General features: G+C 36.6%; 2 protein-coding genes across 3 annotated transcripts; both read left to right on the top strand.

The window, feature by feature from the left end:
* Window positions 1-757: 757 nt before the first annotated feature.
* Window positions 758-5,669, top strand: LOC114755293 (uncharacterized). 2 transcript variants are annotated; one of them, XM_028944162.1, is made up of 2 exons: window positions 758-895; window positions 3,608-5,669. In XM_028944162.1, exon 2 carries the CDS (start codon window positions 3,616-3,618, stop codon window positions 5,569-5,571), a length of 1,956 nt encoding a protein of 651 aa, XP_028799995.1. In that variant the 5' UTR covers window positions 758-895; window positions 3,608-3,615; the 3' UTR covers window positions 5,572-5,669. The 2 variants fall into 2 exon arrangements, with proteins under 2 accessions (XP_028799995.1, XP_028799996.1); XM_028944163.1 differs by lacking the exon at window positions 758-895 and adding an exon at window positions 3,411-3,485.
* A 4,026-nt stretch (window positions 5,670-9,695) lies between these two features.
* LOC114755296 (dr1-associated corepressor homolog) lies at window positions 9,696-13,371 on the top strand. Its single transcript, XM_028944167.1, has 6 exons — window positions 9,696-9,954; window positions 10,739-10,811; window positions 10,912-11,005; window positions 11,407-11,523; window positions 11,610-11,664; window positions 12,644-13,371. Exons 1-6 carry the CDS (start codon window positions 9,922-9,924, stop codon window positions 13,151-13,153), a joined length of 882 nt encoding a protein of 293 aa, XP_028800000.1. The 5' UTR covers window positions 9,696-9,921; the 3' UTR covers window positions 13,154-13,371.
* The last annotated feature ends 12,219 nt before the right edge of the window (window positions 13,372-25,590 follow it).

The raw sequence follows: 25,590 nt of genomic DNA, 5'->3' as shown, positions 1-25,590 counted from the left end.
TAAGGATCGGAAGTAGTATTTAAGAAGCATTCAAAGACAAAGGCAGAAATAAAAGAATAAAAATGAAATATGAAATAAAATTGTGGACTAAATCAAAATTACACGTAATCCAAGATGCTTATCTAATCTTATTTATAAGGTATTTTTAAAATATTTTTTATAAATAAAAAAAAACCTTAAACAGTATTAATTCTTTATTAAAATATAGTAACTTTTCAATACTATTCCTATTTAATATATATACTTTTAAAAAAATAATTATTCACATTATAATAAATAAAGGACAATATAATATATTCATGATAAAAATTTAATGAAATGACTTATTAATAGAACAAAAAAAAATCTTTCTTTATGCTATAAATAGGAGCATAGTAGGATGAAACAAAATTAAGAAACGGAATCAAAATTAAACAAATTGAAGAGCTGAATGTAATATTGGAGAAAAAAATTAATGAGTAATTAAAAAAGTAATTTTTGTACAGGTGACAGATTTTTGTATTAAAAAATGTAATTTCTTTTCTAACATGCACGGCTCATCTTTAGGCACGATGTAAGATACACGTCAGTTGAAAAGGTAACCTGAAAATTGGAAAGAAAATGAAAGTAAGTGTCCCAAAAATATATACATATAAAACATGTTGCCCAAAAAATAAAAATATAAAAAATATAGGGGACAAAATAATACTTTAAAGAGGGAAAAAAAAATATTATTTCACTTTTATTTATCATTTCCAGATCTTCAGTTCCTCAAAACCCTGATTCTGCCAAAATCAGTTTGAGCCTCGAAAAACCTATCTCTCTCTCTTCCCTCTAAACTTCTCAACGATTTTGTCATTCAACGCCTTGATCCCTTTATCGTCTTCGTCAAAGCTAAACTTCCATCAAGCCGAAGGTTGGTTCTTCTTCTTCCTTTTAACTGAATCTGATTTTGTTTCTCCTCATTTTGATCCGTTATATGATCTTCGTCAAATTAGCAGCTCTGGTGATTGACGGAGGATGAATTTTGTGTGTTTTTTGTTTCGCTTTTGTTCGATCGTTGAACTTGGTGATTCAAATCCTGCATTATTGATTATCGAATTTGCTGGTCGGGAATTAGAAATTTTGGGTCAGTTTGGATTGGTTTCGCTTAATAGGATGAAGTATAATGGATCCTGTAGAGCGCGAAGTATAATGGATCCTGTAGAGCGCGAAATGCTTGCGATACTTTGGTTCTCATCCTTTTTCCTCATCTGGGAGATGGTTGTGATTTTCAATCTTACGGTTACCAATTTCTCCTATTGCGCAACCATTAGCGATCGGTTGACATTGTGAAGGCGGAATTTGAGTTGATTATGCATGCTATTGAGGAAATGCAATGACGTTGCTGCTTGCCGAATTTATTAATTTTGTCGTCGAATTGCATGAGATGATAGCCGGAAATGTGTTGGGGGCCTTCAGGCGGAACATGAATTTGGCTTTTAACTTAGACTTCGAGTGGGCATCTATGTCCATCTGCTGTGTTGTGTCAGAATATCTCTCCCTCTGCCATTTCACCTCTCTTCTCTTCCCTACCTTGTTTTCTTTTGTTTACTAGATTATTAGAAGGTTACCATTGAACATTGCAGCAATTTACAAGATGCCTTTAGATTCTGTTCAATAGAAAGTTCAGTTTTATGCCTCATTTTGTTGATGATAGGACGCACACTGCAACTGCTACATCCTTCTGTTTTTTTTCCCCCACCATTGATTTCTCTGAATTTACTTTTTATACATGGTTAAAGAAGTTATTCGGTGGGGCTGAGATGAATTCTTTCATATGAATGGTAGGATGAGAGTTCTGGCAGAAAGTTGAAATTGTTTTGATTATTTGGTTGAACTGTTGGAGGCATAGAAATGCTGAAGAATGCGAATGGGCACTAATTAATTTTATCAGATATCTTGCGGTTGATAATCTGCAAATTTGGACTGTTTTCATTTCTGATATGGTTGTGCTTGTCATATTAATTTGAATGAGATGGTGGGTGGGTTATGTTGCGCTGATCTTATGTATTGCCATGTCGGGATTTTATCTGCTTGGTGGCATTTTGTTCGATTGCTAGCGTTCTTTTCACTAGAATAATTAATTACTGTTTTCTCTGTTTACTGGTTTTAAGATATAGGTGGTTTTCTAGGGCTGTTATGATCTTCTCCTGTGTTTCACTTTGGTTTCTTTCCTTTTCTTCTTGGATCACCTTACCTTAGTAGAACTGAGCAATGTCTTTCAGCATCTAACATTATTTTCTCTTAAGAAAAGGATTGGAGGGCTTATTTTTTAAACTGCAGGCCATCTTCATTGGTTTGGGAGTAACGCAATAAGTTGAATATGGAGTAATCAGATGTTATATGTTTCTGTTTAAGTGAGTGTTATGAAGCCAGAGTTAATTCTGGCCACTAGTTTTTGGCTACATTAAGAGAAGGAATCAGAGAACTGAGAACTGGGTATTAACTTACTAGCAGTTTAGTGCTATTGATTGATGCTAGAAACATTTTTGGTGTGGTGCTTAAAAGTTAAAATATTTACTGTTTTAAATTAGGGTTTTCATGCGCTAACAACTTGCTGCTCTCAAGTCCGTGTCTATGTGGAAATTCATGCGTAGGCCGTAGAGTATGTAGTTCATGCACTAGCAGTTCCATGCTTTCAAAACCATGACTAAAGATATGATCTACCTATATGGCTGCCAGTCAGTTTAAAAGCTTCTCAATTACCATGTTCCTGCCCAGTTTTTTTGGATAGGTTCTCATTTTCATACTTTCAGGTGAGTTATGTAAAACTATAAATGGAGTAAACAGCCAGAGTTCGTTTTATACGGTAGTATCTAGGAGAGAATAGGGTATTGCAATAATCTGATCTCATTTTACTCTGCGTTAGCACTGGACACATACAGCTAGGTAGTTAAGTACCAAGCCATGTCACAGGAAGCCTATGGGACTGGGTCTATGCATCAACCATGGTCACTGCACATGAATGAAGCCACCTGTCACTGGCATCAAAGGGTCCTATTATTCTTATGATTAAGTTATTTTATTCATGCGTGAAACTGCAGATATGGATTTGGAATAGTTAGGAAGTCCCTACTGCCTTTTCCTTTCCCTCTCATTCTTCTCCCTTGAGAGAAAGACTAGTTATCTTTTTAATTTTCTTTCTTTGCTATTAGTTTACCAGTTTGTCTTTGTTCTGGTTTGCTGCGTTAGACAAGGATTAGTGACAATTTCTACACTGTACAAAAATCAACACTATTGTTCTTGACCCTCTAGCTAGGTATGAGTTTCCTACAATGATTTCACCCTCCTCTCTCTTGGCTTACTTATAATTATAATCTTACAATTAACAATCGCCTTTTTTTTTTTTTTGGGGAGGGGGGTGCAGGTTCTGAATTATCTGAGATGTGCTGCCACTCTTGCAGCATTCATTTTTATCCTTTAACTATGCTTTCTTGCAAGCAGATCTGTGCTTGCATGCAGTGGTGTGGATATTAACTAAAATGTTGACTGTTAAAGATGTTTGATCTTTTGGTTTGTCGTATGTTGCTATTCTCCTGATTTGAAGTTAGATGAAGTCTCTAAATTATTTCTTTTACTGTTGCAGAACCTTTTATGCCTTCAGCTGACATGTCTCCTGCTTCCCGTTCCAAGTCCAAAGACAAGAAGGCAGGTAAGGAAGCCCAGAAGGGTTCTGCTAAGCCTTCAGGATCTGTTAATGCAGGGGCTGCTATACCAGCTAGTGCATACAACCCATTATTAGGAACATTTCATACTCTTGAAATGTCACCAGTGTTATCTACTTCCCTAATTCATTCTAATGGCCGTTTTCGCAATGTGGATGAGACGGAGGAGCGTCCTGGGGTGTCAGTGATTGCTGGTGTTGATTATGATTCTGTTTCAAATAATGATAGTTGGTCTGGTGAGTCAGAGGACCACAAGGAGAAGCTCTCCAATCCTCCTGCTCAATTGGAAACAGTACCTGGAGCTGATATTGATAAGCGAGAGAAAATCCGCCAGAAAAATGAGAGAAAACATCAACGCCAGAAGGAAAGGCGAGCCCAAGAATTACATGAACGTTGCAGTGGCTATCTTATGTCAAGGAAACTGGAGGCCCTAGCTCAACAGCTCGTGGCTATGGGATTTTCTCATGAACGAGCAACAATGGCATTGATTCTGAATGAAGGAAAGATGGAAGAATCAGTCGCATGGCTGTTTGAAGCGGGTGAGGAAACAGACAATCAGAAGGATAAAAACATAGGTGGAAGTAATTTAAAAATTGACATATCAGAAGAACTTGCTAGGATTGCAGACATGGAAACCAAGTTTAGTTGCTCAAAACAGGAGGTAGAAAGAGTAGTTGTGGCCTGTGAAGGAGATCTAGAAAAAGCTGCGGATTCCTTGAGAGAACTAAAGCTGGACCCGCCATTTGCTCCCCCAAAGCCGGAGGAAAATGGTGATACTCCAAGTGTTAATAATGGTAAGCAGTTAGGGGTTGCAAGTCAGAATTCAAGGCCACAAACAAAGCCTATTCCTTCTCCCAACCAACTCAAAAAGGATGAGAAGGATTTTAACTACACAAAGGCAGCAATTATGGCTGGGGTGTCTTCAGAATCCAGTAATAAAAGCGTGCAGCCTTTAAAGAGAATTCAGCCTAAGTCAGAATGGGCCAAGCCCCACCAAGCTCCTATACTGGCCGACAAAAGGTGGCCAAGTGCGTCATCTAATCCTTCTGTGTCGTATTCATTGGCATCACCTTTGCAGGTGGCAGCGGCCCCATCTGGTAAGTCTGAAGCCCGATATATGGCTGCTGGAGGTGATTACAAAAACCTTCAACCTGGAGCAGCTAGGGAACCCTTAATGGTCATGCAACGGCCTCAAACTGCAAATGTAAAGCAGGTTCCAGCCACAAGCATTAGTTCTTCCAGTATAGCTGCAAGTTGGCATCCGAACGGTGAGGGAATAAGGTCCAATGGCTTTTTACCGCAGGCTTCTAGCACTAGAAGCCTCAATGCAAGCTATCTCGGTTCAAATCAGATGCACTACCAACTTCATTATCAGCCTCAGCAGCAGTTTGTCCCTGGTAGCAGCAACTCAATAGATCTCCAAGCCACTAGCCTAGGGAACAGAACAGGTGCTTCACCAACACTCGCAGCTGCCGCTTCTCTCGGACTCTTTTCGGGGTTAGGATCAGCAGCCACATCCGGGGCATCATCTCCAATAGACTGGAGCACTGGAGGGTCAATGCAATTTGATTATGCCAACATAGACTGGTCTTTAGATAGAGGTTTATCTTCACCAAGGTCAAATGCATTATGGGTAGGGCTCTCACCATTCACAAAGGATAGTTGTTCTAATATATGCAGCTCAAATGCTTCTGGGTTTGGCGGTCAGCCTTCAATGAGATCAGCACACTCAAATAGGAGCATTGTTCCCCTGCCTGGATTGCAGGATGGTGGAATAGCTTCTGCTGAAGCATCTGGTGGTTCTAGTAGGGAATGGAGTTCTCCATTTGAAGGGAAAGATCTTTTCAGTTTACCCAGACAGTTTGTTTCTTCTCCTTCGCTGTAGAATGAGAGGGAGAGAAATCAAATAAATGAAAAGATGACAGGGAAAAAAATGTGTGGATTTGATGTTGGTTATGATGCCAGTGTTGATGTTGGTGGTAAGCTTGCAAGCATCTAATTCTTTTCGGGCGTTGCTGTGATAAGTTCGACTTTCTGACATATTTTGAGATTGTTGGGCTTTAACTACTTTGAAATTCTCACTTTCTGTAAATGAAGTTTGAATTTCAAGGTCGGTTCGACGGCGGAAAGATGAAGGATCCTCTTGAAAGTCGAATTTTTCACAGCATTTTTCTTTTTGTGGGGTCCGAGGCTGAGTTGCGTGCACGTATGCCAGATCCACGTTAAACAAAATAATTAAAAAAGAATTTATCAAGTAATTTTAAATTAAAAAAAGAGAATCTATCAGGTAATTTTAAACTATCGAGACAAAAAAAAAACAAAAGTAATTTTAAACTAAAAAAGATAGTGAGAAGAGAGAAAATTTTGAAGACATAGGAAGACGTCCGTTTAATTATTTTCTTAATAAAAATCGTCGTTATTAATTAAGCTACATTAATTAGTTATGAGGTGAGGGGGGGGGGGTAGTAGATTTCAATAGCTTTAGGGCAATGTTTTAAAAGCCGGACCGGAAGTCGAACCGTAAAGATCAACGGGTCATGGTTCAATCGGTCGGATCGGTCGGACCGTTCGGTCAGACCGGTGACGCAATAATTAATTTAAAAAAATATTATATACATGTAATTAGTATATATGAAAAATATCAAATTATTAAATAATCTAAAATTATAATAAAATCATTGAAAATGGACTAAAACCTTATATATTTAATTTTATGTATGTTTAAAATATTTAATGATATTACAAATTATCAATTCATTCAAATCAAAATATTTTTTTTAAAAGATAGATCAAATATCGAAACAAAAAGACTAGCGACTCACGATTTTAACACCACAATATATGAAATTTTCAATGAAATAATACTATATGGTTATAACTAGTCTAAAAATATATTAGGATATTTAAGGGGATCAATTTTTTTTATTTTTCTTCTATTTTTTGAAATTTTTTTAGTATTTTTCAGTCAGGCTAAAAAACCGTCCGGTTTTTTGAAAACCGTTCCGGTTCCCGGTCCAACTCCGGTTTCCGGCTTAATAACGGCTCAACTCCGGTCCAATCCGGCTCAACTATATGAACGGTTTTTTGGTCCAAACCAAGCCGTTAACGAGTCCGGGTGACGGTTTAACCGGTCCGACCGTCCGGTCCGGTCCGGTTCTTTAATCATTGCTTTAGGGACAATTTTGAAAGAATAATACAATATAAATTATTGGTAAATTTATTGCCACCGACCAAATTTACTGACATGTGCACGGCTTGATGAGCGTGTCTGTCTATACGCCTATCGGCCTGTATCCTCGTTTTAATTTTTTCTTGATCTTGCATAGGGATGACTCTTTATAAAAAGAGTTTGATTCAGCTTTTGTAATTTATAAAACGATTTTCATGCTTAAAAAGTCAACTCTATTTTTTGGCTGTTGGTTTAAAAAGTTAACTAAAAAACTAATTTAATATTTAATTTGGTTCTAAATATAAAATTTTAATCTATTTTATTTTTTTTTATTTTTATACATTTTTTAAAAAATAGTTCTTATAATAGTTGTATATGTTAAAGTTTTCATCAAATGATAGTTCAACTAATATACATGATTAGTGAGAGTATTTTAAAAAAAACCTATTTATTATAGATAATTAATTTAACTACTACCTCCAGTTCTAATTATAAGACCTAGTTGACTAATTTGAAAAAATTAAGGAAGTAAGTTAAGTTAGTTATTTGTAATAAATAAGTGTTGTCATTCCTAAAATATCCTTGCTAATTAAATGTATTGGCTAGAACTATTATTATTAAAAAGACTATCTTGGAAAAAAAATACATAAATATGAGAGACAAAATGGATTAGGGTCTTATAATTAGGACCAAATTAAAAGTTAAATTGGATCTTATATTAAAGACCGGAGGTAATAATTTTTTAATTTATTCAAATTATTCAACTAGTCTTTTATTAAGGATAGAAGTATTAATTCTATTTGTAAATCAATGTATCGAAAAAATATATTAAATTAACACACTGCAACAGCTGACTGACATCATGACGCAAAGCAAAAGTTACACGCGCACAAACAAAATTAAAAAGCAATGTTACTTATCCTTCATCAATTAGTTCTATGTCCACCATAAGCTGTCTTACACGAGTGATAGAACAGAAGTCTAATTGATTGACCAACTGCTATAACATATCCAATCACATCTGCAACGACATAAATAGTACGTCAAAACAAATAGGATTGAACTTAATGAATTTAACCATTCAGCCATGGACGCTTAGTAAGGATCTTTGTGCATGGTGAATAACCAAATTTCAATGGAAATGTGTTTAGTCCACATAATATAAAGAATCCATATTCGAATTTTTATTAGAAGAGATATTTTACACAAACATGATTACTTTCAATTAATGAAGGGATACATTAACAGGAACCGTCATATCATCCAATTATTATGCCAACGTACTAACTAAACAATGATTAAGAAACTATAAACTGAATATAATTAAAACACTTGAAATCGAATCCAAAATAAGGATTTTGCCCATCATTGGCAGCAATAGTATGGTATTCATGATCAGTTGTGAGGTGTTTTTCAACATCAAAACATGCATGATCTGCCTGCAATGCAACACGAATGACAAAATTATACACCATAAAAAGGGTTTTATATTTAGAACAGAAAAAATAACTAATTAAAATCAAGATCCATTCATGCGTGTATAAAATGGCTATCATCACTATCCCCCGACACATTATTCTTATATAAGATTATAATGCTTAGAGAAAACATTTATCTAAAAAATAATCACTAATGACTAAAAAATAAAAAAAATAGCCAAAAAAAAAAGAATTTTCCTAAACTAGTTGAACTAATAACCTAGTTAATTTTTTGGTAAACAAATAATCTAGTTAAGTTTTCTGATTTTTTCATTGAATTTAACAATATAATCTTATAAGTCCTAACCTTTCAAATTCATATTTGACCCAAAAAAACCTTTTAATTACGTACCTGTACAGTTGTACCAGTTTAATTCGTTTTGATGACTGACTTAATATAGATATTGACATATGTGATTTTTTTCCTATAATAGGATCTGACAAGTCTAGTCAGCTTTCACTTTCTTTTTCACAAATGCTATTTCTTTTGCTCCCAAGTCATCTCAAAATATTTCACGAATATTTCTTTTTTAAAAAAATTTGATGTTTATTAACAGTTTTTTCCTTCTTACTGTTCAAATACAAATATCAACCATTATCAAACTAATGGAAAAAGACGATTATCAATATCTTTAACCAGTTAAAAAGTATATTTAGATATGTTATATGGGAAAAAGTAGATTTAGATATGAATTTTTTATATCTCATTATCTTAAATGGAAATACTACAAATTTAACATTAATTAACATTAATAAGTATAAAAGTTAATTTAAAAGGCCTATGCTTATTTAATTAACATTGAACAAGTATAAAACTTATAAATTAATATATTCACTATATTACCTAGAAGTATAAAAATGTCATTTTTTTAAAAACAAATTTAACAAAATTATGCGAGATTTTATATATTATACTACAAGAAAATTAATAAAATTAGTTTATACATACATTATTAGTACAAGTACAATTTAAATGGTTTCTCTTTATTTTATAAATATTATTTTTAAATTTCCGTCTATTTTTTTGGTCTGAATCTGAATTTAAATTTAAATTTTTCATATACAATTTAATTAATAATTTTCCATTCAAAATTTTCTATAAATTACTATCTATGTTATCCATACAGCGCAGAGATATATTAATAAATAAATAAACCCCAATAAAATAAATAAATAAATAATTATTATTGAGATAAAAATATTGCGGTCAAAGGTAACATTCACGTTACACGGATAAGAAGGACAGAAATAGAAATGGTAGAATGTTCAAATTTAGAAGTTGTAAAGACCATATTATCCTCCCTTCTCTACCGTAGGAGGGTCCGAAAATAGCGGTTCGAGGAAGGGGAAGCCAGCCACAATCGAAATCGATTCGACTTTTTTTTCCTCCCAAAAAAAAAAAAAAAACTTCCCTTTTCGTCTTCATCTTCTTTCAATGGTCGGTCCCTCTACGTCCTGTTTCTGGGTGTTTCGTTTTATATAAACAGCGCGCGACTGTCTGGTTTCTCTGGGTGTTTCTCTGTTCTTGTGGGTTTTCGGCTGTTTTCGGTTGTCCGGTCGGCTGAATGTTGAAGAAGAGTTCGACGACATGAGGAAGAAACTCGACACTCGTTTCCCTGCCGTATGTTCTATATCTTCGCCTTATCATTTTATTCGGTTTATAATTTTTTTTCCTCTCCTGCTCATTGGGGTTTCATATATTTTGGGTTTTCGGTGTTTGTAAGTGTCTATTGACAACATGCGTATGTTGATGGGTTGTTGTCTTGGTGCAATTTATTTGTATGGCACGCATGAGGGATGCGCTTTCTGTGGTTTTTCGTTTTTTCTTTTTAATTCGCTTAATATATTCAATTTCTTCTCTATGTTGGGGGGCTTACCGGATTGTCATGCTTTCTCTACACATTTGCTATTGCCCCTGGACATGATATTTGTTTGAGATGATGATTTTTATGCTTATATTCATTGGCTGTGTTAATAAATAAGAGGTTTGGCTATCTTGTCGACGAAAAGTGTCTTTCACTTAAGTTCATTATGGATTTGTCTGAATTAAGATTGGTTATTTTCTGGGTTATTTTTTAGGAAAAGTTTCTTGGTTTATTTTCAAATGTTATTAGATTTTGAACGTGGTATCCTTTCTGTCCTTGTTTCACAACACAGTGTGGTTGATTGTGATCAAAGTTGATAATGCCTTTACAAGAATTAGAGCAGGACAGCTAGCTGTTCCATAACATTCTTATCTGATATCCCCCCCCCCCAAAAAAAAAAAAACTTTAGTTGTGATGTCACTGTTTTTCTTTTTCTTGGTCCAAGTGCCATTTCACTCATTTTTTCAATCAAACCGAATTATTTTCTTATTTTATTTTTTTCCATATTTTTTTTTAACTAGTTGGACTCATCATTGACAGGCTCGGATTAAGAAAATTATGCAATCAGATGAGGATGTAGGGAAGATTGCCATGGCCGTGCCTCTTCTTGTTTGTGAGTAGTTCTGTCTAAGTCATGGTATTTTTTGTCACATAGTGTAGGGAATATGTGGCAAGTTATCTCTTGCTTATGATAATGTTTTAACTATTTGCAGCTAAAGCACTAGAGCTCTTCCTGCAAGATTTATGTGATCGGACGTATGAAATAACATTGAGAAGAGGGGCAAAGACAATGAATTCTTTTCATTTGTAAGTGTTGTTTATACTGATTAATTTTGGTTCAATGAATTCTAGTATGTTCCCTTTGTAAGTATGGTACACAAAAATGTTTTCTTTCAATTTTATGTTGCTGTTTTTAATGAAGTTCTAGCAAGAATGGGAGTGTTCCAAATGTAATGATGATGTGTTTTGTCCATATAAGCCTTTGGATTTTTCTGGTTTTGGATTCAAGATGCCTAAAATCATAAATACACTCCTATCTTTAATTCCCTGCATCAATTCTTCTGCATATGTATCTGAAAACAAATATTTGCAAATGAAAAGGCAGAGAAGTTGGGATGTATTGCTTTTGGAAAATTTGCTGTTTATTTGCCTTTCCTTCTCCTTTCTGTATCTAACAGCTTAAGTTTCTTGTATCTTTGCCTTTGTAGAAAACAATGTGTACAGACTTTTAATGTCTTCGATTTTCTGAAAGATATTGTCAGCAAGGTTCCTGATTTAGGTGGCCACGTTACTTCTGGAGATGACCGCACTGTCTGTAAAAGAAGGTTTGTGGTTTTCTTTTATTGGTCAGAAGATTCTTTTTACTGGAAAAACCTTTCTGTATGCTGATTTTTGGAAACTATTTTATCAGGAAGGTTGATGATGATGGAAATGACAGTGACGATGATGCCAAAAGAAATAAGATGGTAACATATCAATTCTTTTTTCAGTTTTTGTTCAAGAAGGCAATTTTTCTCTCTCCAAATTTTATCGTCAAACTCTTGTCAATTGTGCATGGAATGTCTGATTCTGTGATTGAGTGAATAATGCAAAGCACTATGTGGTTATCTTTATGTTGAATCTTATTTAGTGATGAGGTTAAGCAAAGTTTTCAAGTGGGCTATTACTCTTTCTGGTAGTCAGTAGTCACTTAAAATTGATGCCCAAGCTCTTTCCTTTCTGGGTCCCATTGTCCTAAAGACATAAACCTGTTTCCTGTCAAAACTGTTGGCCATGGAGTTTGCACTGGAATCTATTTAGTCACTTTATGGATCTTTTGTTTCGCAATTTGGTCAATTTAGGATTTGGATGCTACTGGAATTAACCAAGGCATCTGGTCCTCAGTTTTATGGTCCCATTTTAGTACCCTAGATGGGTTAGCATACTTTCTCTCTCTCTCTTTTTTTTTTAAATACTCCTTCCAATGCTAAACGTACGAGTTAGTTGAGCGAATTGCTTTGGTTCTAAATGTAACATTTTAATCTCTTTTGTTTTCCATATTTATTATTTTTTAAAACCATTCCTAATGATTGCACATATCAATAGGTGTCATCGTAATTTTCAATATAAGTGATTAAAATGATGGGTGTTTCCTTAAGGCATTTCAGCCTAGCTTTTGGTGTCTACCTGCAGTCTCCTAGATGGATTAGGATACTATTTTTATTTGATCATGATTTTGATATGTTAATTTGGTAGCCCGTAAAGAGGCCTGGAGACCAACTATTTAGTTAAATTGATATGTTGAATTTGCTTGATTTTATTTTTGGATTTCATTCTTAATTGTTATCAGCTTTAGCACTTGAGGTGAATTGGTTGCCTGAGGAGTGTTACTATATGAAGTATTTTGAACCGTTTGATGTTATTTCCTTTCTTTTGCTGAGTACGGTACCCTTTCATGATTTGCAGGCAGAAAATGTACATCATGCTGGTGGTAGGGGAAGAGGACGGGGCAGAGGCAGGGGTCGTGGCCGAGTAAGTAGAACAACAGATCGAGAGATTAATGCACATGTCAAATCTGAAGATGATCATCATAATGATGCATTGATGCGCACTCACAGCAATGAAAGCATGGAAATTGGTACGGAACATGACGTGAAGCCTTCCATTGGCAAGACATCAGAAGCATGCTTTAGAAATTTTGACTTAAATATGGATCCCGTGGAGGAGAACGGAAATTCACCAACCAGCATGGCTCCTGTCCAACCTTGTCCATCAGAAAAACCAACGTCAATTTGTCCATCTCAAAAACCAACGACAACTTGTCCATCTGAAAAGCCAACCCCAGAACCGAAACACGAAGAAATCCCAGGCTGGTCGCTGTCTGATGTGGAAAAAATGGCCATTGATCCTGTCCAACTGGTCAACATGAATGGGAGGTTGGATGAAGATGATGAAGATTATGATGAAGAATGTTGAAGTTAGTGATGGAGAACTAGGGTTAGATTTAGGCTTCAGAGTTATGACAGGTCCTTAGTTGTTAGGGAGACTAACTAACTAGGAGGTAGATGGAGATTGAAATGCAGTCAGGTTAGTTTTAGGCTGACATTATTAGCTTTCATTTCAGATACTACAAATATGTAAGGCAGTGTGATACTATGTTCTTATTGATTAGTTCACCTTTTAGTCCTTTAAAATGTGGCATTCTAGGAGATAGTTTCTGTTGCATAGGGCATTGATCAACTTTTTATTTGATTAGTTGTTTTTGGGCTGAAATAAATGGCTGAAATATATGGTTATTACTTTAAAATGGGAAATTGAATCTTTGTAAAAAAATATAGGTTAAACGCGAGAAGATACTCTAAATAATTCTATGCGGTCTCTACATTTTTTGGGGGGTATTTATGTTCATCTTTTTGTGCCCATTGTTCAATGAGTGATGTTGAGTTCACGCCTTGTCTTTATCTCTTAACTGGAGATTGATGAACAAGATCTTCATATAAACATGACTACAGGTGTGTTTGACATCATGTTTGAGAGCCGAAACTGACTTCTTAATTGGTAAAAGCTGGGCTTGTATGAAATTGTGATGTTTGGTTTAGTGATTTGGCAATTTGACTTTTTTGTCTCAAATGAGCTTTTTACATAAGCTGCATAATCAGTGCGGTAGAGAAAACTATTGGAGAGCATTTATCATTGGACTTTAAATTCTTTGCCTGTTTAACCCTCTTTCACATACATATCTTCTCTATGAAAAAACAAGAAAAAACAGAGCCAACGGCAACTGATTTACACACACGCATATCCATTATATATATTCAATTAAGTATTTCAGTATTTTTTTTTCAATTTCTTAATAATAATAAATTAATTTCTTTATTTCTAATAATTTTATTTAATATTTTCTTTATAATTGTCACATTATATACATTTAATATTAAATATATATTACTTAATAAAATTTGTGTCCTTTTAATCATTTTGTATCTAGACTCACTTTTTTATTAATCATCCAAACAACGTTTAATTTCTCAAACTGATTTTTTTTACAAAAACCAATCCAAACATAAATCATAATTTACCATCTGACTTTTACTCAATCTGACTTTTGTAAAAGTCATATTGAAAAAAAGTTACTTCTGCTACTGCTAATCCAAAGTTTTTGGCATGTGAAAAATTTAATTTTTCTTAATGGTCCTAATTTATTTTTAAAATATTTGAATATAAAATTATATAATTATGTCATTGAGATTGAGTACTTTTAGTATTGCTCATATTTAACCTGGACCCCTGCAATTTTATATTTTCTATTTTTAATTTCAGTTAAAACTTTCTTAAAGGAATTAATAACTAGAAATTATTTTATATAATATTATAATTAACAGACGTTATTATTGAATAATGTAGATTTATCATTCAAAAATTTGTTAACAACCAAGGAGCATCCAATGAAAAATTTTAGTATAGAGAATGACAATAAGGTCATGTTGCTCAATTTTTATTAGGACTTCTTAATAATTAAATTTATTTATTAAAACTTTATAGTAATTTTTCTTAAAATATTAAACTGCAATGTCCGTATTAAAATATTTATATAGTGAAAGAACTATGGTTAAATCTTAATAGTAAAATTTTAACTATGTGCGAGTAAATTAAACTATAAGAAACGTGATCAATAACACATACTAAGTTTGAAATATATTTTCTTAGTGTACAATAATGTCTTGAAGAGACAATAGACAAAATAAAAAAAAAAAAAACATAGTAATTTGAGCTTACCTATTGTCTAACTCACACATAAGAAAAGTAGGTGGCGAGGAGATTCAGGTAAAACCCCATAGTGCTTGAAGGGCTTCTTTGGCTAGATGACCTGCAACACCATTTGCACCACAGGCAGTCAGGCACAAGAAGAAGAAGAAGAATCAATTGTACATCAATCTCTGGTTAGCATCTCCCTTGTTTGGTCCACCAAAGGTTTTCCTTATGCCAGAGGATTCTCTCAAATATTGTACTAGTAAAAGAAAAAAAATGTTACTAGAAATGAATAACAACATACAAGATGCAGACCCAACTTGTCGAAAAAATTCCAACAATATATAAATTTTAACTTGGATTTCTATTTCTATATATATATATATATATATATTAAAAAACTGCTTTTCAAACCCCGCGGGGTTAGGTCAGTTAGCTGGGGTTGTTCTAACTTAACCACGGATCTCGGGTTCGAGACGTGGGAACGTAACACTCCAAGAGGCCAGGTGTGCCGTCCGAAAGGATCCTTGCAAGCCCCTGAATCCAGAATAGTCTGGGGTCATTGTCACGGCTGAAAGACGCCTGGGATACTGGATGGAGTAATCAAAAAAACAAAAAACTGCTTTTCAAGACTTTTTATGGTTTGCTTGAGGTGATGAAGAACCATGTGTCTGACTTCATTTGTGTCACAGACCGTAACTTTTTGATTTATGGTTTTGCTTTGCTGATGGATCTTTATGCTCAGAAGGCGTTCCAAATGATCACAACACATCAATGCTGTGTTCTCTAAAGGGAAAAAAATGATAATATTCGATGCAAAACTCGCAATTTTAGAAAGAATTACGGGAGAAGTAAAAATCATACTACATAATTATCTGACTTAATTCACTGCGCTGGGTAGCACTAGCTTGTAACCCGAGTGGGGGCATTAAGGTGATGGAACATGATTCTGGTATGCCTTGGTTAGGTTGAAGGAGGCAATTCGCTGGCTTGCCCGTTCCAAGTGGAGAGTTGAGCCATGAGTCCTAAGCGAAGGCTTGAGGCTCGTGGTTCCTGAAAGAGAGGGCACCGCGTGAGGCTGGTTTCACAGAGCAGCGACAACCTCTGGCTCCTCACAGTGGAAGGATCACAGGCTGCCGCTCCTCCAACCCACTACGCCTGGCCAGCCTGGCTGCTTGAACCATTACTTTTTTAATTTGACCCCCTAACGATGCTCTGTTTCTGACCTCTGCCAATTTGGCCTATATAACAGAGGAGGGATCACATCTTCCTAACAAATTATACTCAAATTTCATACTAATGAGTGTACAGTAATTTGATATTCAATTAGTGCTGTGAAGACTTGCACAGAAACTCAATTTACTAGCCAAAGATTGATGTAGACTTCTCAACAACAAAAATAGCAGGTATATATGAATTTCCAATTTCATTGGGCATCCAAATTCACTAAATATGCCAATCACCATGAATTTCACTTACATGAAGTATTTCTTAAGTGTGAGATAATTAACTCACGCAATCTGAGTTTCAATCAGTGACGGTGGACCTAAGACTCAAGATCGGGGGGCGACCCCCCAAATACAGTCGAATTTAGACCTAGCGGGGTCAAAAATTAGATATTACAAACCTAATATATACTCCTCTGGCCTTATTTATAGGACAGAGAGAGAAGTTTTTTTCTGTACTATTCATAAGTCATTTCATTAAATTTTCAGCGTGAATATAGTATTTTGTCCTTTATTTATTATAGTGGAGGTAGTTATCTCTTTTGAAGGGTATATATATTAAATATGGGTAAAGTTAGAAAATTATTATATTTTAATGAAGAGTTAATACGTTTAAATGTTTTCCTTGATCTGTGTGAAATATGCCGAATGTACCTTATAAATAGTATAAGAGGAGTAATTACTTGCTTATCAAAATATATTAATAATTTCTGAAATTTAAAAAACAAACCAACCTAATAGATAGTGCAGATCTTCCCAGATTTTGATTATCAGTATGTAGTAAGTAATATGGATTTTTTTATCGTGACTTTTTAAAAAATAAATCAACCTAGTAAATTATGTTTTGCACAATCTTTCTTCATCGACTGAAAATGTGAACCTGTTGCCTTGAGAAATGCCTCATCTGGCAAGTGACCATGTCTTGTTAGACCCTGAAAATCAGCCAATAACTCTTCTGCCACTTCTTGTTGCTTCATTGAAGATGAAATCAGTTCTTCTGAAGTTGGTGAAGGGGTAGTGATATTGGAAGTTGGTGAAAGTACTGCTTCAGGTACATACAGAGGAAGGGACACGCGTAAAAAGTGATAACAATTTCTGTTTGAATACTTAAAATTGGTGAAAGTTGGGAAGTCATAGTAACAAATTGCAATTTATTTGTAGTTCGGAGACATATTCAATTGAAATTTTGAAGTGATTAACACACAAGGGACATGGAAAAATACATTAGTTGTTAGGACCAGTTTAAAAGATGTAGTGTAATCCCATAAAGAAGCAGATGATCAGTACCTGTATATGGGACCAGCAACTTTAGCATCTTAGGTTGTCTTCTATATAGTGTAATCCCATAAAGAAGCAGATAATGAACCTACCTGTGATGAAGTTCCCACTGTTGAATCTTCTGGCGCAGGATCTTTACTGAAGACTAACCTTTGCTATTTCGCATTAATTGACAATTTATATATATTAGTTTCTAAGTTTAACTACGGTGATGAACTTAATCTTGTGCACCTAATGTAAAGGAAAGTAACAGGACTCAGATACACCTCTCTGGAGTCCATTGAACCAACTGAACAAAAATTTTGCTCTTGAAGGCCTTCTGTATCAACTATTACATCAAATTCTTTTGATTCCGTTGCGTCTTAAACCTCTGCAACATTTCTGTAGGTTTTCGGGCATACCTGGAGTCTGCAATAAGGTCAGGTTGCCACGCGGAGATCCGATCACGGGGTGGAGTCGGATTTAAGACACACAGCAAATACACACTGGGAGAAGGTGAAGAAGAGAGAACAGAGGAAGGAGTTTTTGGAGAGAAAAGGAAAAACTGTAGTCGTGCGTCCAACTGACCATCCGGTTCCCACTTAACTGCACGTTCCAAATGTTCAAAAAACAGAAAAACTGCCTCCTCCGTAACTGTTCCCTCCGTTTTTGCCAATCATATAAAAAAGGCTAAAATTGCAGTTAAGGACCCATATGTTTTGTGATTTACACCAGGACCCCAAATGACACTGGGCTTGGGTCCAATCCACCAAGGGTGGACTGGCCCATTTTCTTACATCTCCCACTCACACTTGGTGGATTAGATGTCGCGGATCTAGTCTCTTCACCTTCCCTCAATTTCATACTTAGTGCTTTGCCGTGACCGCGTGGGCATGACGTCTTCGCTTAGGTCCCTGTACTAGAAATCCCTTTTGAAGGATCAGCACAAGTCACCCTCTCCTTTGTGTAGCTTGAATTTTAAAATTATGCCTCAGATGTCCCAGATTTACTTATATACACTTTTTCACGGTAAATCTAATCCCTCTCAAGTCAATGGTTGACTCAGATTACCTTTCTCGTATGTCTAGTATCCACACTTATGACCACAAAATGTCATAAGGGACATGTCACAGACACTAGCATAGGTGTGTATATCATAGTTAATCTTCCTTTCGCCCAAGTATCACTTTGAAATGAATCAGTCGCTTTCTCAACATACTACCTTGGATCGCATCGATCATGACCATAGGACATATGCCAAAGTAGCAGTCACTGAAACATATCTTCATGACATTGTCAAAGTCAAAGGACACCAATAGAAGGATAATTCCTCCCTGGGACTCACACAGCAATGAAACAGGGATCTTTCACTTGCTTCCCTTTTGCGGTTCTCTCAGCACATGTGGTATGAAACACATGCTACGGTGTTACTCTTTTACTATAAGAGCGTATGTCGATTTAGATTTATTTTCAACACCATACAGACTTAGGTCCAGACACACTCAGTATCTAAACCCAAATTCTTCAACTCTGCTCATTGTTATGACGTCGACGTTGAAGAGTTTGTTGTCTGGCTACAGGTATTATGGAAGTGGGATTCCAAACTTCGATCCAGCTTTATCAACGTGGATCTCATCTTGACTTGCTACACTTTAGTCAAGGCGACATAAAGTTTGTGTTTCTTCTCTACCATATCAGCATTCATTGCTGCTTTACTGGTGAACACAAATGTCTCATCTTTGTTCACTCCACCTGAGTGTCAAAGGCGGTTGCCCGTGTGAGAGAGCCAACCTTTTTAACCTGTACGACATACTAGACATTGTATACTTTCAGACAGACACATAAAGTGATAACGAAATATAATTTCATCAATGAAGTATTTATATTACACTTTACGTATGCCAAGGGCTTGTACATGTTCTTTAAAAACTTTTTCGCCTATTGGCTTTGTCAGAGGATCTGCTACCATACATTTGGTTGAAATGTATTGTACAGTAACAATCTTTTGTGCTATGTAATCTCTAACAAAATTATACTTGATGTCAATGTGCTTGGTTTTGCTGTGATACTTAGGATCTTTAGTATAGGCTATGGCTGCAGTATTGTCACAGTATATCATCACCGGATTGGTACTCTTGTTTCCAAATCCAAGGTGTTCTATAAATCTCTTCAGCCATAAAGCCTCTTGCACTGCTGCAGTGCATGCCACAAACTCAGCTTCCATTGAATGTAAGGCAATGCACGTTTGCTTCTTACTACTCCAACATATGGCGCCATTGTTGAGTAAGAAGGTAAAACCTGAAGTTGACCTTCGTTCTTCTTCATCTCCGCCTACATCAGCATCGGAGTACCCAACAAGACGCAGGTCACCTCCTTCGTAGCACAGTGCATAATTGGAAGTGCCCTTTAAGTATCTCAAGATCCTCTTCACTGCTTTCCAATGCTTTTCACCGGGGTTAGACTGGAATCTGCTCACCAGTCCCACTGCATAACAGATGTCTGGTCTTGTACACATCATTGCGTACATCAGACTACCAACAGCACTGGCATATGGAACTCTTTCCATCTTCTTTTTATCGGATTCGGTTTTGGGACACATGTCAGAACTCAAAGCCACTCCAGTAGCAACAGGGGTACTCATGGGATTGCAGTCTTTCATGTTGAATCGCTCAAGAATCTTGTTGATATAATTCTCTTGTGAAAGAGAGAGGATTCGTTTTGAACGATTTCTTTGGATTTTAACTCCAAGTATGTATTCTGCTTCACCCATATCTTTCATTTCAAAATTCGATGAAAGCCATTCTTTAATAGCCACCACCAATCTAGACTATTTCCGGCTAATAGTATATCGTCTACATATAAGGATAATATGACAAAATTACCCTCAAACCGCTTAATGTAGACGCAGTGGTCTTCCTCTATCATTTGGAAGTCATATGAGGTTATTGCTTTGTGAAACCTCAAATACCACTGTCTGGATGATTGTTTCAATCCATAAATGGACCTTTTGAGTTTACAAACTTTATTTTCTTTTCCTTTTTCAATGAAACCTAATGGTTGTTCCATATAGATTTCTTCATCCAGATCACCATTCAGAAATGCGGTTTTTTACATCCATTTGATGTAATTCTAAATCTAAACTGTTTACTATTGCCAGAATAAGTCTAATAGAATTGAAACGCACAACAGGTGAGAATGTATCTTCATAATCTATTCCTTCCTGTTGTGTGTACCCCTTTGCCACTAATCGAGCCTTGTATTTGTCAATTGATCCATCCACTTTTCTTTTAATTTTGAGAACCCACTTGTTCCCAATGGCTTTACGCCCCTTTGGAAGATCAACTAACACCCAAACTTGGTTCTTTTTCATTGAGTCCATTTCTTCTTCCATAGCTTTCATCCATTCATCTTTTGCAGGACCTGACAAGGCTTCTCGTACAGAACGGGGCTCATCATCCCCTTCTGGAGTAACTAAGAGAGATTCGCCTTCTATTTGAAAGCGTCTTTTGGGAACACTTTCCCTGTTACTCCTTCTGACGGGAGCTATTTGCTTATCTTTCTTTCTTTGTTCAGGTCTTGGTGTTGACCTTTCTTGGCTCCCACTCAGATTGACACACCTAGACGATTCTGGTCTGTCAATTTGTTCTGCACTGACTTGTTCCTGTGTCTCATAAAGAGATACAGTGCGGTCAACATCTCCTCTTTTAGGAAATTCAGTCTCAATGAATGTGGCATCTCTTGATTCCATTTCAGTCACTGTTCCATCTTCGTTTTCACCTATGAAAACGTATCCTTTAGATTGTTCAGAGTACCTTATAAAAATACACTTCTTTCCTCTAGGACCCAATTTCCCATGCTTGTGGGAATCATCATGAACATATGCTGCTGACCCCCAGGGTCTTAGGACACTTAGATCCTGTTTGCGTTTTGTCCATAATTCATAGGGTGTGGAAGCGACTGATTTTGAGGGCACACGGTTAAGTATGAAGGTTGCCGTTAACAAAGCATCACCCCAATATGAAATTGGTAGGTTTGCTTGAGCCATCATAGACCTAACCATGTCTAGAAGAGTTCTATTCCTCCTCTCAGCCACTCCATTCTGTTGTGGAGTGCCAGGGATAGTCAGTTGTCTAATTATCCCTTTTTCTTCACAGAGCTGTTTAAATTGATCAGATAAATATTCACGACCTCGATCAGTACGTAATGCTTTAATTTTACTGTCCATTTGATTCTCTACCTCATTTATGTATCGTCTAAAGCACTCAAGTGCTTCAGACTTATGCGAGATCAAATAGACATGACCATATCGTGAAAAATCGTCAATAAAGGTAATAAAATACCAAGCTCCGTGTCTCGCCCTCACACTCATCGGACCACAGATATCAGAATGGATTAATTGCAATGGATTTTCAGCTCTTGTTCCCTTACCGAAAGGTTTTCTAGTTGCCTTACCAGCTAGACAATTTTCACATAAGGACATTTCCATGTTAGGGATTGTGCCCAACATTCCTTCTTTTGCTAGTTTAATCATTCTATTTTGATTAATATGTCCTAGTCTAGCATGCCAGATATTCATATCAGGATTGCTTGAAGAAATAGCAAAACAATCATGAGCGTTAAAACCAAAAGCAAGATCCATAACAAAAAATTTCTGGAATCTGAATGCTGAACCATAAAATTCAGAGTTGAAGGAAATGTCTGCAACTTTATCATGAAAATAAACATTAAACCTAAAGTCTACTAAGCAAATAACAGAAATTAAATTCCGTCGGATGTCGGGAGCATGAAGCACATCATGGAGTATCAAGGTCTTTCCACCACGCAAAGCAAGCTTGCAGGTGCCAATCCCTCGAACCTCGATTCTCGCATTGTTCCCAACATAAAGCCACTTGCTTTGATACGGCAACCGACGGTATTCCACGAAGGATCCCCGATCCCTGCTTACGTGGTCTGTGGAGCCTGAGTCTATAATCCAAGAAGAAGAAACAGGTTCTGTTAGAAAAACAGTACTAGAAACATATGAAACATGTGAATTCACATAATTCACTAATACCTTTTCGCTTTCAGCCTGTTTGGAACAGTCACGTGCGAAATGGCCCATTTGTTGGCAGGCGAAGCATTTGACCTTCTTCAGGTCTAGCTTCTTCTTCCCGCCTTTCTTTCCCTTCTTCTTAAATTGTTTCTTGCCCTTTTTAAATTGAGGACCGCCCTTCTTCCCTTTCTTTTGGGGCTTCTTGCCCTTTTTGAAATTGGGCTTAGATTGGGAAGTACCAGCATCCTCAGTTAAATAAGTCTGTCCAGAGCTCTTGTAAGCCTCTAGACGTTCATCTTCCAGCTCCAGATGCTTAGCTACATCGTTAAAAGTGATGATGTTTTCATTGTGGGTTAGGTTGACTTTCATGTGCTCCCAACTTGCAGGGAGTGACCTGATGACAGCCTGCACTTGCTGCTCATCAGACAGATTATGTCCAGCTTCCTTCAGTTCCCGGATCATATTGGCCATCTCTCTCAGATGTTGCTTCATAGGATTGTTTGGCTTGAGCTTATAGGTATCAAACTTAATCGTCAACCTTCTAAGCTTGGTCGTAGAGACTCCGCCAAACTTATCCTTCAGTGCTATCCACATGGCTTGTGCAGTTTTGTGCGACTCAAACTCACACATCAGGTCATCAGCCATGGAGCTCAAAAGCGTGATTCTTGCTATGCTATTCTTCTTTTTCCAGTTAGATATGCCTCTTGGTCTCTCCTGTGCTGGTTTGTGTTGCCAGCCTCAGGTTCAACCATAGCAGTGGTGAGAGGCTCTATCGCATCCTGTTCCTCTAGGATATACTGGACCTTTCGGTGCCAGATGTCCCAGTTGTCCCCGTTAAGCTTTTCTCCCTTGTTCAATTCAGCAATTATGTTCTTGGTTGCCATTCTTAGTTCTGTGACAAATCTATCCCACATTAATCTATGTTCTCTTTAAAGAGAACCGAACCAAAGAACATTTCAGTTATATAGCACAATGAAGTATACAATGTAATGTGCCTATATTATCCTCGATCAGTAAATAATGAAATTACTAGATCCATGATCAGGAGAATACGTTTGTACCTCCCATCACACAGATACTAGCAACAATCATCATGTCCTATCAAGGATTTTATATAAGCACTTTAAAAAAATGTAACCTTTAGAAGTCTTATCTTCTAAAAGCTCCCACTTATAAAAGGCATACACATGATATTCACAAATAATCATACAACAATAATTCAAGTAATTTCATTAAATGAAATAACATACTTAGTCTGTTTACAATGCATGAAACCACAAATTCAGGCGAATACAAATATTACATCATTTGATATGAACATAAAGGTAATCAAGCATTGCTTTTCTTAGGCTTCTAAGTTTGCGCGTTTTGTTCATAAAGGAGGACACTAGCTCTATGGCCCAAATCCAGTAAGACTTTCTTATGGGTTTGCCTTTAGGTCCGCCTCTAACTCTTATTGCTCTTATGTACTCCATTATGACTCTTAGGTAGAACTCTGTATTCTTCTTATCGGTCATGTAATGGACGTAGCTAGCGAGCACACCATTGATGCCTTTTATGTTTGTCAATTTAGCTGCATCACTTTCAGCTATTCTCATAGCTAAAGCAGGGGTACAGGGTTGATCCACCTCTTCGCCTTCTCTACTTCGGTTTTATTGGGAAGATCTAGCGAATCATTACAGACCAAATGAGGTTCGGTACGGAGGGGTTCAGTGGGAAATAAAGATTCTGACTCAGGTCCAGAATCCATTAACTCCTCCGGGATTTCTTGAGGAACCTCTTCAGGGTCCTCTTCAGGATCCTCATCTTGGTCATATTCTGGAACTGCATTATCCATGTATGAGTATTCCAATGAACCATCTTGGATATTTTCAGTGCTACTAGAAGCCTCTTGCTTCATTTTCACCTAGAACAAAATAATTTAAATTATTCTGAATATTCTGGAATTTATTTCCGCATGAAAAATACCAGAAAATACACTGAAAATACTCACAAATAGATCCTTAATTATCTCCAAAATTACCAAATTATATATCAAAATAAAGATCTTGATTTTAGGGATTTTTAGAGACAAACCGCACCTCAAACGGACCTCCACGCGCCTACACGCGCCCCTAGAAGGAAAAATTAGCGAAAAATTGAAAAAAAAATTTTCCCACTCGCCCTGTCGGCGCGTGTACTTCACGCGCCTCCATGGCTCGCCGCGGCTACACGCGCCGAACGGCGGCCTCCACGCCACGACCTGTCAGATGGTGGTCCCCACGTGCCAAGGTGGGGTGCCACGTGGCAGAACGCGCCACGTGGCGCTGCTTGGTCAATTTTTTTTTTTTTTTTTTAATCCGTTTTGTTTCAGACAGGTTCCTTTTTTTTTTTTTTTTTTTAAAAGTATTTGGACCGGTTGGGTTTGGGTCCATTTCGGCCCAACCGGTTCCCTTCAAATTCCCTTTTTTTTTTTAATTATTTTGGTCTGGGCTGGATCCTGCCTCCAGCCCAGTACAACCTTTCATTTTTTTTTTTTTTTTTTGGTCTGGGCTGGATCCTACGTCCAGCCCAGTAAATACCCCCTTTTTTTTTTTTTTTTTTTACAGGAGGGGCCAAAACGACGCCGTTTTGGCCCCTGGAGGTCTCCTTCAACCTCCAGCCGGGTCGTCTTGACCCGGCTTCTGCAACCGGGTCGGGTCCGACGGACCCGTCGGACCCGATTTCTTCTCTCCTCCGTATCTCCGCCGTCCGGTGTCCGTTTTTAGTGTACTTTATATCATTTTCTTCGTTTTTCGAGTTCTACGCAATGGGATAAATTTTGAAACCTAAAAACTTGATTTTAAGCAAACTCAAAAACGAGAACCGTACGGCCAAAAGAATATCAGTGTAAAAACGATTTCACAGAGGCAAAGAAGCAACCCAGTATGTCTAAACATAAATATAAGATACAAAAACTATCATATTGGAAAGTAAAATGGAGGATTTGCATAATATATTGAAGCAAATCGCAAGTTACTCAGACCGAACAATCAGATAAAAATACTGATATGAAAACGCAGGCCACTGAATCAACAGGAAAAAACACATGCTCTGATACCAATGAAGGTTTTCGGGCATACCTGGAGTCTGCAATAAGTCAGGTTGCCACGCGGAGGTCCGATCACGGG

The sequence above is a fragment of the Neltuma alba genome, unplaced genomic scaffold, assembly GCF_004799145.2.
Source record: "Neltuma alba isolate B1F8T4 unplaced genomic scaffold, ASM479914v2 tig00010248_pilon, whole genome shotgun sequence".
NCBI classification, from domain to species: domain Eukaryota; kingdom Viridiplantae; phylum Streptophyta; class Magnoliopsida; order Fabales; family Fabaceae; genus Neltuma; species Neltuma alba.
Note: the sequence above shows the minus strand (reverse complement) of the source record. Positions and strands in the feature narration are given on the sequence as shown.